Source organism: Trichechus manatus, unplaced genomic scaffold (genome assembly GCF_000243295.1).
Source record: "Trichechus manatus latirostris isolate Lorelei unplaced genomic scaffold, TriManLat1.0 scaffold00089, whole genome shotgun sequence".
Classification (NCBI taxonomy): domain Eukaryota; kingdom Metazoa; phylum Chordata; class Mammalia; order Sirenia; family Trichechidae; genus Trichechus; species Trichechus manatus.
In genome coordinates, this window is record NW_004444025.1 from 414,650 (window position 1) to 431,626 (window position 16,977).

At 38.6% G+C, this 16,977-nt stretch overlaps 1 protein-coding gene across 2 annotated transcripts in view; it reads left to right on the forward strand.

Annotated features, from left to right (window-relative positions):
- Positions 1-16,977, forward strand: part of GUCY1A1 (guanylate cyclase 1 soluble subunit alpha 1) — a 52,150-nt gene that overhangs the window by 8,871 nt on the left and 26,302 nt on the right. For both annotated transcript variants that reach the window (XM_004382031.2, XM_023736600.1), the window contains exons 3-5: positions 3,502-3,560; positions 12,853-13,562; positions 15,396-15,881. In XM_004382031.2, coding sequence (XP_004382088.1) covers positions 3,502-3,560; positions 12,853-13,562; positions 15,396-15,881 — 1,255 coding nt within the window. The remainder of the gene's footprint in view (positions 1-3,501; positions 3,561-12,852; positions 13,563-15,395; positions 15,882-16,977) is intronic.

A 16,977-nucleotide genomic window follows, 5' to 3' on the forward strand; every position in this document is an offset into this window, starting at 1 on the left:
TGCCATGAACATAGGTGTGCATATGTCTATTCGAGTGATGACTCTAATTTCTCTAGGATATATTCCTAGGAGTGGGATTGCTGGATCGAATGGTATGTCTGTTGCTAGCTTTCTGAGGAAGTGCCATATCATTTTCCAAAATGGTTGTATCATTTTGCATTCCCACCAGCAGTGCATAAGAGTTCCCATCTCCCCGCAGCCTAAGGGGTGATTTTTAAAGTCACAACAAGTAAGGCGTGGATCCCAAACAATCAGAACTGATTCCTTGCCTGAAGGATGCTCCCAGAAGGTTGGAATTCCAGCCCAGCAGCCTCCTGCTCCTGCCCCACCCACCTCAACCACAGGTTACACCTTTAGGAGCTGCATCAGGACCAGGTGACGATCCAGGGGGTATGAAGAGGGGGACTCAGGAAGTGTGGGGCAGCAGTGGAACTGTTTCAGTATTTTCAACAACCAGTTTGGTTGTCCTGGTGTGCACTGGCTGAGTATCAGTTCTGTAGTTCTGTTTATACTTTTTTCTTGTGTCTATCTTTGAAATTTTCTTTAAGAAAGCTTTCCATAGAGCCTTAATATAGGTTTTTCTTTTTAAAAAAATTTATTTATATAGTTAATTTTCCAAATATATCTTTACTGCTGATAAATAATTTGATTGGCCCTGTTTTGGATTCCCCCAAATTGCCAGAATTATTTCATGTATAAATAATAGAATGAATACTTGATTTCACATTTGCAGAATTGAACATTGAAATTTTGCAAGCCAGTCCCATTCTTGGGAATATTTTATGAATTCATTAGTCTATCCACTCACGAGTGAATGGATAATTAGTTTTGTGGATTATCTAGGCTTAATTTTCCTTGCTGACTAACTGTCCCAGACCGCAGGCATCAGCACCAAGCCAAGAAGGGGTCAGGGATGGGTCCAGAAGGAGAGAGTGTGAATTTATGTGTCTGACAGAAGCTATGTTTACATGAGCGATAGGAAAAGCATTCCAGAAAGCCTCTGACCTTTATTCTCAGTGAAGCTGATAAGATACCCAGAAGTCATTGCAGCCCTGCTACTGTGCCTGTCTGCTGAAGTCCTTGGCAGTCAGTTTACTCAATTTATTCTCAGGGCTTGGTGTTCTGAAATGTTCCTTCCACTAGATGCAGACGTTCGTTAGCACGTTTTCCTCACGGTGTATTCTTTAAGAAATTTCAGAACTTACAAAAACAGCAATCCTATTATTTGGAGATCTCGAACAAATCTTTTACTGCTTTTCTTACTTCTTAAAGAGAAAAGGCTGGTCATATTTTAATTGTCCTGATGATGGTTATTCAGTTGTTGAGATAAGATGACACACCATTTTGCTCCTGAGTCTGCCTGCTGATGTGCAGAGGGTTCCTCTCTGCTTCGCTCTTTAGCTCTTGAGTACGCGCTTTGTTTCTGGGGTTTTGTTAGGTTTTTCTCCCCCACCTTCTTATCAAGTCAGCTGCCATTTCTACTGCTTTAGGTTTGCCAACTGCTGAACATACCCTAAACGATCTTGTGGACTGCTTATTGTCTTCTGTGACTTGAAAACCAGAAAACTAACGTGGTAAACAACTGCCCCTGAGTGAAGGACCAGAGGCCGCCCCTCCCTTTTTCTTTTAAGTGTAATGAATTTAATAGTCTTTATGGTTTTCCTCTAGGTTAGTTGCTCAGAGAACTAACTTTTGCTTGGTCTCTTTTTGTGCGATCATGCCATACATGCAGTACTTATGCCTGCTTTTCCTTTTTGAATGTAAACACAAGGAACGTGCTGTAAAATGCACTGTGTGCTGTTTGAACTAGCAAGGCTTTGCTTACATCTCCTGTCATGGGTACTGAGAATTGGCGTTATTAGAGTTCTCTGAGCATATTTACTCTTATTTTTTAGGGAAATAAAAAAAGTTACTTAAATGAGAAAAAGAAGCAAATTTAAAAATAGATCAGTATAGAAAAATAGTCGATAGTGTCTAGCTCAAAGTGGGCTATAATATCATAAGTGATCCTTGACCAACTTAGATTAAAAAATATTTCTACTTAGTACTTTAATTAATTATAATATACCCTTGTGTGATAAAATGGTAGAGTGATCCAGTTTCCTTCTCAAAAATATTTTCTTCTGAAACTTCCCTACATCTATTATGTTTACTGAAATCTGTTTAAAATTTCAGATGTATACCTCTTTTTAAATTGAGCTTATCTAATAGTTAAGAGCTATGAGTACTAACCAAAAGGTTGGCAGTTCGAATCCACCAACAGCTCCTTGGAAACCCTATGAGGCAGTTCTACTCTGTCCTATAGGGTTGCTGTGAGTTAGAATTGACTCAACAGCAGTGGGTTGATGGCAAATGGCAAATAGAACCTTATGTATCTTTTAATATGCTTTAGTGGCTTGCCAAATTTGGTTATAATCAGTTATCACTGTCAGACATTATAAAAAACAATTAGGCAGACATGAATTAACACATTGTCAAGTTGAGATTACCTAAACTCTCTATCTGTCAAAATGTATGCTGTTACATTCAACCTGTTGGCTCAACAGTTAAGCGCTCAGCTGCTAACGAAAAGGTTGGTGGAGTCCAGCGGCTCTGTGAGAGAAAGACCTAGCAATCCGCTTCTGTAAAGATTACAGCTAAGAAAACCCTATGGAGTAGTTCTCCTCTGTCACCTGGGGTTGCCATGAGTCAAAATCGACTCAATGACCTAACAACAACTTGCTATAGCAGGAGTCCTTGGGCCGTGCAGTTAACGTGCTTGGCTGCTAACCGGGAGGTTAGGGCTTAGAGTTCATTTACAGGTGTCTCTGAAGAAAAGTCTGATGAACTACTTCTGAAAATTCAGTCACTGAAAACCGTCTGGAGCACAGTTCTACTCTGACACACGTGGGGTCACCAGGACTAGGAATCAGTTTGAATGCAGCTGGTTTAATGCTATAGAAACCAGTACAGTAATTGAAAAAGAATAATTTTTTTTAGTTATTAAATTTTTATACATTATCAAGGATGAACGTTTAATGTAATGATGGTTGAGTCTCCAAAGCAAGAAATGCTATGTATTTTCTTCAGCAAAAAAAAGGCGATACTTAATAGTGAAATCTATTTGTATGCCGATTTTTCTTCTTAGTTGGGTCACCAGAAGAATTGGGATGGTTAATTACCATCCCTTCGGGGCCATCTCGCACTCCTGGTGTCCTGCCAGAGCAAACTCTTTAGTATTAGCCTATGTAAAGCTAACTTGAAGGATCAACGTGCTTCATAAAAAATGATGGAACCCGCTACATCTTGAACATTTGGGGGTTTTCAACATTGTTCTGGATTGTACATGTCACTGCTCCTTTCCTATAAACTTGGTAGTCAATATTTGACTCTAAAAAAAAAGGTAACTTAAATAATTTTCCTTCAGTCTTTCTTAATGTGAAGTATGGTTCAGTATGTTTTAATGTGAAGTTTGAGCATTCACTTGTCAGTTTCTAATTTAAGATACTGAAATATTTCCAGGAAATCTTTGGAAAGAGAAGACTTTGAAAAAATCATTGCAGACCAAGCAATTGCAGCAGGTAAGATAATATAATTGTTTAAGTATATGTATTTAGGAAGTATATCCTGTACCTGCAGAACTAATATTTTCTCCTAGAATATTCATATTTATTTGTCGATAACTCCCAATGTGCAGTGTTCAGTATTATGTATTGTGTTAACATAAATAGTAACACTTTTTCTTTTTTTTAATTGTTGCGCTTTAAGTGAAAGTTTATAATTCAAGTTAGTTCTCATACAAAAATTTATACATACATCGTTATGTGACCCTAGCTGCTCTCTTTGTACTGTGACAGCACACTCCTCCTTTCCACCCCTGATTTCCCGTGTTCATTCAACCAGCTCCTGACCCTCTCTGCCGTCTCATCTCAACTCTGGACGGGAGCTGCCCTTTTAGTCTCATGTATCTACTTGAGCTAAGAAGCACACTCTTCATGGGTATCATTTTATGTCCCATAGTCCAATCTAATCTTTGTGTGAAGAGTTGGCCTCAGGAATGGTTTTAGTTTTGGGCTAACAAAGAGTCCGGGGGCCATGTCTTCCTGGGTTCCTCCAGTCTCAATCAAACCATTAAGTCTGGTCATTTTACTAAAATTTGAGTTCTGCACCCCACTTTTCTTCTGCTCCATCAGGAACTCTGTGCTTTGTTCCGTGTCAGGGTCGTCGTTGGTGGTAGCTGGTTACCGTCTAGTTCTTCTGGTCTCAGGCTGATGGAGTCTCTGGTTTATGTGGCCCTTTCTGTCTCCTGGGCTAATACTTTCCTTGTGTCTTTGATATTATTCATTCACCTTTGCTCCAGGTGGGTTGGGGCCAATTGATACATCTTAGATGGCTGCTTGCTAGCTTTTAAGACCCCAGATGCCACCCACCAAAGTGGGATGCAGAACATATTCTTAATAAACTTTGTTACGCCAGTTGACCTAGATGTCCCCTGAAACCATGGTCCCCAGGCCCCTGCTACTGCTACTCTGTCCCTCAAAGTGTTTGATTGTATTCAGGAAAGTTCTTAGCTTTGGTTTAGTCCCGTTGTGCTGACTTCACCTGTAGTGTGTACTGTCCTTCCTTCACGTAATTCTTGTCTACTGTCTAGCTAGTGAATACCCCTCGCCCTCCCTCCCCACCCTTCTAACCATAAAAGAATGTTTTCTTCTGTGTTTAAACCTTTTCTTGAGTTCTTATAATAGTGGTCTTATACAACATTTGTCCTTTTGTAACTGACTAAATTCACTCAGTGTAATGCCTTCCAGATTCCTCTGTGTTATGTTTCACAGACTGATCGTTGTTCGTTATCATAGTGTGGTATTCCTTTGTGTGAATATACCATAATGTGTTTATCCATTCGTCCATGATGGGCACCGAGGTTGTTTCCATCTTTTTGCTATTGTGAACAGTGCTGCAGTGAACATGGGTGTGCATATATCTTTTCGTGTGATGGCTCTTATTTCTCTAGGATGTATTCCAAGGAGTGGGATTGCTGGATTGTATGGTACTTCTATTTCTAGCTTTTTAACAAAGCGCCAAATCTCTTTCCAAAGTGGTTGTACCATTTTACTTTCCTACCAACAGTGTATAAGTGTCCCAGTCTCTCCACTACCTCTCTGACATTTATTATTTTGTGTTTTTTGGATTACGACTAGCCTTGTTGGGGTGAGATGGTATCTTATTTAGTTTTGATTTGCATTTCTCTAATGGCTAATGATTGTGAGCATTTCCTCATGTGTCTGTTAGCCGCCCGAATGTTTTCTTTGGTGAAGTGCCTGTTCATATCCTTTGCCCATTTTTTAATTGGGTTATTTGTCTTTTTGCTGTTGAGGTTTTGCAGTATCTTATAGATTTTAGAGATTAGATGCTGATCGGATTTGCCGTAGCCCAAAATTTTTTCCCAGTATGTAGGTTGTCTTTTGACTCTTTTGGTGAAGTCTTTTGATGAGCTAAGTGTTGATTTTTAGGAGCTCCCAGTTATCTGTTTTCTCTTCTGTTGTTTGTGCATTGTTACTTATGGTTTATATACTCTTTATGCCACGTATTAGGGCTCCTAGCATTGTCCCTATTTTTTCTTCCATGACCTTTATTGTTTTAGATTTTATATTTAGGTCTTTGATCTATTTTGAGTTACTTTTTCTGCGTGGTGTGAGATATGGGTCTTGTTTCAGTTTTTTGCAGATGAATATCCAGTTATGCCAGCACCGTTTGTTAAAGAGACTGTCTTTTCCCTAAATAACAGACTTTGGGACTTTGTCAAATATCAGCTGCTCATAGGTGGATGAATTTATCCATGGATTCTCAATTCTGTTCCATTGGTCTATATCTGTTGCTGTACCAGTACCAGGTTGTTTTGACTACCGTGGCATTATAATAGGTTCTAAAATCATGTAGTGTGAGGCCTCCCACTTTGTTCTTCTTCAGTAATGCTTTACTTCACCGAGGACTCGTCCCTTTCCTTATGAAGTTGATGATCTGTTTCTTCATCTCATTAAAAAATGCTGTTGGAATTTGGATTGGTATTGCATCATATCTGTGGATAGCTTTGAGTAGAATTGACGTTTTCTCAATGTTGTCTTCTGTCCATGAGCAAGGTATGTTTTTCACTTATGCAGGTCTCTCTTGGTTTCTTTCAGTAGTGTCTTGTAGTTTTCATTGTATAGATCTTTTACATCTCTGGTTAGATTTATTCGTATTTTATCTTCTTGGGGGCTATTATAAATGGTATTGGTTTGGTGATTTCCTGTTCGAGGTTCTCTTTGTTGATGTAGTAGAATCCAAATTATTTTTGTATGTTTCTCTTGTTTCCTGATACTTTGCTGAAATCTTCTGTTAGTTCCAGTAGTTTTCATGTGGATTCTTTGGGGTTTTCTGTGTATAAGATCATATCATCAGCAAATAGAGGTACTTTTACTTTTTCCTTACCAATTTGGATGCCCTTTATTTCTTTTTCTAGCCTAATTGCTCTGGCTAGGACCTCCAGCACAGTGTTGAATAAGAGTGGTGATAAAGAGCATCCTTGTCTAGTTCCCGTTCTCAGGGGGAATACTTTTAGACTCTCTCCATTTAGGACGATGTTGGCTGTTGGCTTTGTATAAATGCCCTTAATTATGTTGTTGAATTTCCCTTCTATTCCTATTTTGTTGAGAGTTTTTATCATGAATGGGTGTTGGACTTTTTCAAATGCCTTGTCTGCATCAATTGATAAAATCATATGGTTCTTGTCTTTTGTTTTATTAATATGATAGATTACAATGATTTGTTTTTCTAACGTTGAACCGTCCTTGCATACCTGGTATAAATCCCACTTGATCATGGTGAATTATTTTTTTGATACTTTGTTGAATTCTATTGGCTAGAATTTTGTTGAGGATTTTTGCGTCAGTGTTTGTAAGGGTTATTGGTCTGTAATTTTCTTTTTTTGTGGTGTCTTTACCTGGCTTTGGAATCAGGGTTGTGCTGGCTTCATAAAATGAGTTTGGGAGTATTCCATCCTTTTCTATGCTTTGAAATACCTTTAGTAGTAATGGTGTTAACTCTTCTCTGAATGTTTGGAGAATTCTCTGGTAAAACTGTCCAGGCTAGGGTTTCTTTTTTTTTTTGGGGGGGGAGTTTTTTTAATTACCTTTTCAATCTCTTCTTTCGTTATAAGTTTATTTTAGTTGTTCTACCTCTGGGTGTGTTAGTTTAGGTCGGTAGTGAGTTTCTAGAAATTTGTCCATTTCCTGTAGGTTTTTGAATTTGTTAGAGTACAGTTTTTCTTAGTATTCTGTTGTGACTCTTAATTTCAGTTGGGTCTGTTGTGATATCGCCCATCTCATTTCTTATACAGGTTATTTGCTTCCTCTCCTATTTTTCTTTTGTCCATTTGGCCAGTGGTATATAGATTTTGTTGATCTTTTCAGAGAACCAGTTTTTGGTCTTGTTAACTCTTTCAGATGTTTTTCTATTCTCTATTTCATTTAATTCTGCTCTAATTGTTTTCATTTCCTTTCTTCTGGTGCCCCAGGGCTTCTTTTGCTGCTCTGTTTATACTGGCTCCAGTTGTAGGATTAATGTTATGATTTTGGCCCTTTCTTCCTTTTTGGATGTGTGGATTTATTGCTATAAACTGACCTCTGAGCACTGATTTTACTGTGTCCCACAGGTCTGGTAGGATGTGCTGTCTTTCTCATTTAATTCTATGAATTCCATCCTTAATTTCTTCTATAACCCAGTAGTTTTTCAGCAAAGGGTTGTTCAGTTTCCAAGTGTTTGATTTTTTTCCTTGCTTTTTCTGTTACTGATTTTTGCTTTTATGGCTTTATGGTCAGAAAAGATGCTTTCTAGTATTTTGATGCTTTGGAGTCTGTTAAGGCTACCTTTATGGCCTAATATGTGGTCTATTCTGGAGAATGTTCCATGTGCTCTGGAATAGAAAGTATACTTGGCTGCTGTTGGTGGAGTGTGGAGTGTTTGGTGTCAGTCCATGAGATCAAGTTGGTTGATTGTGGCATTTAGATCTTCTGTGTCTTTATTGAGCATCTCTCTGGATGTTCTGTCCTTAACCAAAAGTGGTGTGTTGAAGTCTCCTACTATTATTGTGGAGCTGTCTGTCTCTCTTTTCAATGCTGTTAGAGTTTGTTTTATGTATTTTTGAGCAATATTGTTGGGAGCATAAATATTTATTACAGTTATGGCCTCCTGGTATAATGACCCTTTTATCATTATACAGTGTCCTTCCTTATCCTTTATGGTGTATTTTACTTTAAAGTCTGTTTTGTCGGAGATTAATATTGCCACTCCTCCTCTTTTTTGAGTGTTGTTTGCTTGATATATTTTTTTCCATCCTTTGAGTTTTAGTTTGTTTGTGTCTCTAAGTCTAAGGTATGTCTGTTGTAGGCAGCATATAGATTGGTTGTGGGTTTTTCTTTTTTTTTTTCCATTCTGCCACTCTTTGTCTCTTTATTGGTGCATTTAGTCCATTTACATTCAGTGTAGTTATTGATTGGTATGTGTTTAGTGCTGTCATTTTGCTGTCTTTTTTGCGTGGTTGACAGTTTCTTTGTTCTTCTTATTTTTCTGTGGTGAGTTATTTTTCTTTACATCTTTTTCATTTTTGTTGATTTTTTATTTGCTGAATCTTTATGTTTTTCTTGTTTTTTATTTTGATATGTAGGATTGTTAGTTTCCTTTGTGGTTACCGTAATATTTACCCCTATTATTCTCAGTTAAAACCAATGTTTTATTTCTTCAAGTCACCTTGACTTCCTCTCCATATGAAAGATTTGTGACTACATTTTTCGTCCCTCTTTGTTTTTTTAATATTGTCATCTTTTACAAGTTGATGTCTCTGTTTCCCTGTTTTCAGCATTTTAGCTTTATTTTTGTGGCTTCCCTATCTGGGTTGATATGTGGTTGCTCTGTCCTGTGCTCTAGTCTGGGGTTTTTATCTGAGGTTATTGATTTTCTAAATGGAGGACTCCCTTTAGCATTTCTTGTAATTTTGGTGTGGTTTTTCCAAATTCCCTAAACTTCTATTTATCTGGAAATGCCCTAATTTTGCCATCATATTTGAGAGACAGTTTTGCTGGATATATAATTCCTGGCTAGCAATTTTTTTCATTCAAGGCTTTATATATGTCGTCCCATTGCCTTCTTGCCTGCATGGTTTCTGCTGAGTAGTCCAAACTTAGTCTTATTGACTCTCCTTTGTAGATGACTTTTCATTTATCCCGAGCTGCTCTTAAAATTCTCTCTTTATCTTTGGTTTTGGCAAGTTTGATTATAGTATGTCTTAGTGACTTTCTTTTGGGATCTACCTTAGTGGGGTTCGATGAGCATCTTGGATACGTTCTCATTTTTCATGATATCAGGGAAGTTTTCTGCCAACCAATCTTCAACAGTTGTCTCTCTATTTTCTGTTATCATCCCCAGTCTGGTACTCCAGTCACTCATAGGTTTTTCCTCGTGGTAGAGTCCCACGTAATTCTTGGAGTTGCTTCATTTTTTTTAAATTCCTTTATCTGATTTTAACTCGAATAGGTTGGTGTCAAGTGCTTTACCTTCAATCTCACTAATTCTGACTTCTATTGCTTCAGTTCTTCTTCTGTGACTTTATATTGAGTTGTCTAATTCTGAAATTTTATTGTTAATCCGGGATTTCTTATTCCTGCCTCTCTATGGATTCTTGCAGCCTATTAAATTTGTCATCTTGCTCTTGAATAACTTTCTTAAGATCCTCTCTTGCTTTGTTTGTATGTTCCTTAGCTTGGTCTGTGTTTTGCCTCATCTCTTTCCGATCTTTTGAAGAGTTCTGTATATTAATCTTTTGTGTTCTACCTCTTGTAATTCCAAGAAATTCTCTTCCTCTGGAAAATTTCTCGATTCTTTATTTTCGGAGTTCGCTGAAGCCATCATGGTCTGCCTCTTTATGTGATTTGATACTGACTGTTGTCTCTGAGCCATCAATAAGTGATTGTAATTTATTTATTTTATGTTTGCTTACTGTGTCCTAGCTTCTTGTTTTGTTTTGTTTTGTTTTCATATGCCCAAATAGGCTGTTCATGTGAGCTAGTTCGATTATTGGTGCCTTTGGAGCTCTATTGTCCTGTCACCAGGTGGTTAGATCTGTTACTAGATACATGAGCCCAGGAATCTGTTTACTTTTCTTGTATGGATTCAGCTCAGGTGTCAAGGTGTTTTGTCATCAAGTGTGTGGTGCAGGCCCTCACCTACAGTCCCAGACAGGCTTGGGTGATTGGTGTAGGTACAGGTATCTAGCTGCAGTAAGGGGTCATGTGCTGAACAAGGCAGGGGGCTGACGGCTGCCCCTGAGTGTCTGGGAGGAAAGCATCTCCCTGTTTCCTAAAGCACATAGGTGGGTAGGCTTTGCACCAGACTATGAGCACTCAGTGCTGTTGGCTGTAAGGGCTGGGGTACCACTTATTCTCAGACCCCTGTTTTGAGTGGCTAGGTGGCATGGGTGGAGCCACCAGTACTCAGGCTTCTGATGTGGGTAGGTGAGGAACCTGCTTAATGGGCAGAGCAGTGTCAAATGTCACGAACCTGCCACTTCACCATATAGCTGAAACAGTTGAAGTTAGACTTCAGGTATATACCCTGTTGTACTGTGGTAATGAGGGCCTACGCTGTTGAATTGGACCAACACAGGTCTATGCAGGATCAAAACATTCAGAGTCTGTGAACCCCTTATGTGTGTTACTAGGCACAGGAGCTGTGCCTACCCTGAGTTCCTGGCTTAGGGGAGCTGGCAAATTATTTTTTCCTGTTTGTTAATTTTTTCTCTCTCCAAGGCCAGGAGAATGGCTTGGGGCACGTGGCAGGTCTTACTTCTGGCCCAGGGGACTTGGCAGTCACTGAAGCCAGCCAGAGATTCAGTGCAGAGCAGGAAGAGGGGAGGCAAATGGGGAGAGGTTTTTCCCAAAGGGGATGTTTTTTGATCTGCCTGGTAGACCAGACGCAAGTACTTATCTTTTGCCAGTTGAGCACTGCTTTTCCCTGGTTTTGGATGCCAGAGTAGACTCTCTGCTGCTGGGCCTCTCCTGATGTAGAAAATGCCTCCCGAGCCCCTCTGCTTGCCTCACCGAGCTTGCGAGCCTATCCAGCTTGAAGGATGCTGGCCCCTGCCGGCTCAGTTCTGGCAACTCTTCGGTGCTACCAAACCGTCTCTCCCTCCCCCTGCCACTCAGTCCAATTCCTCAACTTTGTGTTTGATGTTCAGGGCTCCTAAACTGTCATATATAATCAATTCCCTTGTTTTTTTCTGGTCTTTGTTGTAAGAAGAACCACAGGAAGCGTCTGACTACTCTGCCATTTTGGCCCCACCTCTTCAGTAACGCTTTTTTATATGATATATTTTTGTTAGACATAAAACATTTCCTCTTCCTATAATGTTTATTTGCTGTGAAGTAGATAAGGCTGGATGGGAAGCTGACTCATAGATATTCACAAGCCTTAGTCTGGAACCTAACTATAGGTTTGCCTCATTTGTGCATGGAAAATTCTACTCAACAAAGTAGAACTGAAGGATTTTTTTTTTTAAGTTGTAAGCAATCATGAGAATAGGGTCACACTCTCTAATACATTAACAGTGTTCTCACTTTAGTGATGAGTTTGTTGGGGGTTAGAGTGAGTGGCTTTGTCATATTGTCCTTTTGAAAGTTTGAGTACATGGACCAAGAGGTTAAATCTTTTTAAATGTACCAAATGTTAAGATAATAATAATAGCTAACTTATACTTAGCTCTTTCTGGGAGCAAGCACTATTTTAAATCTGATTCCCACACATCCCAACAGTGCAGTGAAGAGGGCAGTATTGCTTTTCCTGTGTTACAGATGAGAAAAATATGATGCACAAAGATTAGAGAATAAAGGAGGCTAGGGAAAGAGAAGCTGTAGAATATAAATACAGTAAAACTTGGGAAAGCCAGAATCTGTGTAAGGTGGAAACCTGTCAGAGAAGGAAAACTCAATACTCAAATAGTGTATTTTCCACTAAAACGAGCAATAGAAAAGTGGTAAGACTGCACCCTGTCAAAGGTGGAAGACTTGCAAGACCCAGAAAAACAAGGCAGTGCTATCAAGTTCCAGCTCTCACAGGTTTCATTGTAATATATTCAATGCCAATTTTTATTCAGGTAACATTAAACAACAAAAATGCAATTTATTCAGAAAAAAACTTCATAATCCTGTGTAGATAAAAATGACAAAATTAAGTTTCAAGGACTAGTGATTTTAAATTAATTCCAGTGGTTAACTCTTATACTGCTGGAGGCTCAAGAGGGAGAGTACCCCTTTAGGAAGATGTATTCATTTCACTATTAACAGAAAGGTGGGAGAACTTTTTCTGAAATAGACTTGACCCTAGAATTCTAATTTTTCTTTTATAGGTAAGTTTAAAGGAGATTAAAATGTTTTATTAATTGACCATTCTTTTAAGATTAACTGATTTGAGATGTTTATTGAATGTAAGTTACCAGAATTTTATACGCTAATCTATGTAGATAATTTGAATATAGATGTTTAATTTTAGTTGAAATTCTTATTACCAGGTATAAACCCACTGCCTTGGAGTCTTCCCCACTCAGGGCAACCCTATAGGATAGAATACAACTGCCCCACAGGGTTTCCAAGGAGCAGCTGGTGAATTTGAACTGCCGACCTTTTGGTTAGCTGTTGAGCAGTTAACAAGTGTGTCACCAGAGCTCCTTTTTATCAGATATAAAGGGAACTAAATCACCAAATAAAACAACGTGGAAAATCGTAATAATAGCACAGCTCTACCAAGATGACACGTTTGAGTGGCAGACAATGTGTTCTCTGCTTTCAGGAGTTCCTGTGGAGATCCTCAAAGAATCTTTCGGCGAAGAGCTTTTTAAAATATGTTATGAGGAAGATGAACACATCCTAGGCGTGGTTGGAGGAACCCTTAAAGATTTTTTAAATAGCTTCAGTACCCTTTTGAAACAGAGCAGCCATTGCCAGGAAGCAGAAAAGAGAGGCTGGTTTGATGACGCCTCCATTCTGTGCCTAGATAAAGACCACAATTTCTTAAACGTTTACTGTTTCTTTCCTAAGAGAACCACGTCCCTGATTCTTCCAGGCATCATTAAGGCAGCTGCTCACATATTGTACGAAACTGAAGTGGAAGTGTCATTAATGCCGCCCTGCTTCCGTAATGATTGCAGCGAGTTTGTAAACCAGCCCTACTTGTTATACTCTGTTCACGTCAAAAGCACCAAGCCATCATTGTCCCCAGGCAAACCCCAGTCCTCTCTGGTGATTCCCGCATCGCTCTTCTGTAAGACATTTCCATTCCATTTCATGTTTGACAAAGATATGATGATTCTACAGTTTGGCAATGGTATTAGAAGGCTGATGAGTAGGAGAGATTTTCAAGGAACGCCTAATTTTGAAGAGTACTTTGAAATTCTTACTCCAAAAATCAACCAAACTTTTAGTGGGATCATGACTATGTTGAATATGCAATTTATTGTGCGAGTGAGGAGATGGGACAACTCCATGAAAAAATCTTCAAGGGTAAGGAAAACATATCTTATTATTTTGGGATTTTAGTTTTCATATTTAAGGGCTAGAAACAAAGAGCAAAAATACCTTGCATGACTTCAAATACTTTGATAAAACATTTATATTTTTTATCAAAATGTTTTATCAAAGGATTTGAAGCCATGCAAATCATTTTAAAATATTTGCATGACTAAAATAATGATTTTAAATATTTGCATGACTAAATCTACAATAACTTTAAGGCTGGAATAAATTTAAAGCAAATCATTTCTGCATTCATTTGCTTACTTACTTGATTCGTTAGTTTATCAAATATTTATTGAATACAGTCAACCTTTTACAATCATTATGGAGTATTTTATAACTAAATTGTATGTTAAATAAATGTGTAAAATATGTTTTCACTTATCATCAAATAGCTGACTTAATTTGGAATATTAAGAAGTATTGTTTCACAGTGAATTAAAAAAACACAAAAAAACCCTGTTTCTCACAGGAGGCCATTAAATGGATTTTTTAGTCATTATGTAATAGAAATGGCAAAATAAATGATTTAAAAAAATTTTGATTGTTACAGAATGTAAAAAAAAAAAGCCATATTCTGTCACCTCACAGTGGAGTGCTTTGGTGATTATTCTGTCTCAGAAGGAAAGTTTACTAAATCAGAGCTGCTAGCTCAAGCCAAGCCAAGGCAACAGAGCCTCTTGTGATGCGGAGAACTTTTAGACACACACGTTTGTTCCCAAAAATGAAAACAGCTTTCTTTTGTTTTTGCCCTCATAAAAATATCTAAATGCTTAAAAAATAGCTGATACTGAAAGATATTCATTAATGCAAAAAATATAAAACACTAGTTATGTAAGCCTTTGTTTAAAACAAAACAAAATACTATTCTACAACTTCCTCTTTTTTTTTTTTTTTTACTAAACAATATATTTTGGACATTCTTCCACGTCATTAGATGTAAGTCTTGTTCACTGTTTGAAAGGTTATGTGGTATTCCATTGTATGGTTGTACCTTACTGAACCAGTCACCCACTAAAGGACCTTTGGGGTGTTTTTTGACTTTTTGCTGCAGTGAACACACATATACATACATCGTTTGTCCACACTCATCCAAGGAAATCGTCTGGTGATTGAGAATGATTACTTGAAGCTCCACCTCTCTCAAGACCCACCTGGGTACAGTCCTCTCTGCTGGCTGGGTTCTTCTTTTGTTTGCATTGTCAACAATGGGTTGGTTAGGGGCTTAAGGCAAAGTTGAAATAGGGAAGTAACCTCTCATATGAGAGCCAGGTGCCTCATACTGAAGTCTCTGGGAGAATAGTGGCTTCCAAAAAGATAGCTCTAAGGGAATGCTTCTGACAGAAAAGAATTAGGACAAAAATTTTATGTTTGGAGGCTTTTTAACTTCCATACGTGCCAGTTGGAACAATTAGCTCGGGATAAAGGGAGAGGAGGAGAGAAGAAACCTGCTAAAACAGGGGAAGACCAAAAAAAGGAAAAATTACATTTTCACAAGAGTACAAAAATACAGTAACAAACGCATCAGCATGCTGCTCAGTGAGAAAGCCCTGAAACAAGAAGGTTTTACATTGTTCATTGAAAGTCATGATTTTGATATTGTACTCAATTCTTCAAATGTCTGCATGCATTTTAGAACTCATAGCAAATTGGAACTATATGAAACTATATGAAAGCTTATTGTTCTTTTTCAGCAGGTTGGAAAAATAGAGTTTAAATACAAAGGCATTATCACTATATCTACTTCCTCTCCTTTTGTCTCAGAAAGTTGTTGGAAATACTTGGATATAACACAACAATAGGTTCTCCTTTGCTTCACAGGTTATGGACCTGAAAGGCCAAATGATCTACATTGTTGAATCCAGTGCGATCTTGTTCTTGGGATCACCCTGTGTGGACAGATTAGAAGATTTCACAGGACGAGGGCTCTACCTTTCAGACATCCCGATTCATAATGCACTGAGGGATGTGGTCTTGATAGGTGAACAAGCCCGAGCTCAAGATGGCCTGAAGAAGAGGCTGGGGAAGCTCAAGGCCACCCTTGAGCAAGCCCACCAAGCCCTGGAGGAGGAGAAGAAGAAGACAGTAGATCTTCTGTGCTCTATTTTTCCCTGCGAAGTTGCTCAGCAGCTATGGCAAGGACAAGTTGTGCAAGCCAAGAAGTTCAATAATGTCACCATGCTTTTCTCAGACATTGTTGGATTCACTGCCATCTGCTCCCAGTGCTCGCCCCTGCAGGTCATCACCATGCTCAATGAGCTCTACACCCGCTTTGACCAGCAGTGTGGAGAGCTGGATGTCTATAAGGTAGGGGAAGAGCAAGGAAAAGACTGCTTTGCAGGCTAACATCACTGAGAAAAACCACTGTGCCTGGGACCTAAAGTATAATGCAAATGAAAGGCTTTCTCTGCAGGATTGTGCAGGTCACATCCTGGGCTCAGGCACTGTGCATTAGTCGCATGGGTGTTCTCAGGCCAGGAATAGCTCTGAATCTGCTCAGAAACAGAGATAATTGTTCTGTAAGAGGTTTGCCACGTTGTCTTCTCAAAGAATAAAATGGAGAGGTGGTGGGCTGAGAGGAGGATGGAGTTTAGGACTGTTGTCGGGGAAAAACATCACAGAGTTTAGTGAAGTAAAAAGGAAGTTTTATTTGGCGTATATTCAAAAGGACAAAAGTGGGAAGTGGACAAGCATGCTGCCAGTGCTAGAATGTCTGCCCGAATCCAAGGAAGGTTACAGAATCATCAGTATAAATCAACATCACAAAATGGGTAGAATCATTGAAAGCATCATTTTTTCACTGATTGGCTAGAAATTGTATTCTTACATTTTGAATAAGCTTTCTTAACAATCATTGGTACGCGTTTCAGTAACGAGAATCAGGAGGGTCTTCGTTGGTCCAGCACATTCCTATTCACTAAATACTAATCGAAAAAGATAAAAGTGGAAAGTCTTTGTGTTCTGTTTGATGGGATTTATATGAAAGTTTCCCTAAAAGATATTTTCCAAGATTATTTTAGCTATTGTCTTTATACCTCAGGGCCCAGTTGATGTGTCCTTGAGAGTCCTTGAGAGTCCTTGTGAGCCCTTGTGAGCTCAGCTCCAGCTGGATCACATTTTGTATGCTCAAGGAGAGGGAATAATAACTCCAATATTATTTCCTAAATCAGGACGTATGAACAGGTAAAGTTTAAAAGTCAAATGGACCCGACACTTGATTGTGGAACCTGAGTTGAAATATTAAGCATGAGATAATTCAGGATATGCAGGGAAAATTATCCTTTGTGTTTGTAAAAGTAAAGAAACTCTAGAATAATTAAAACTGTCTTTATATAGATTAATGCAATACATGCTTAACATGATACTTTGTATGACCAGTTAATGGACATCCAAATCACCTACT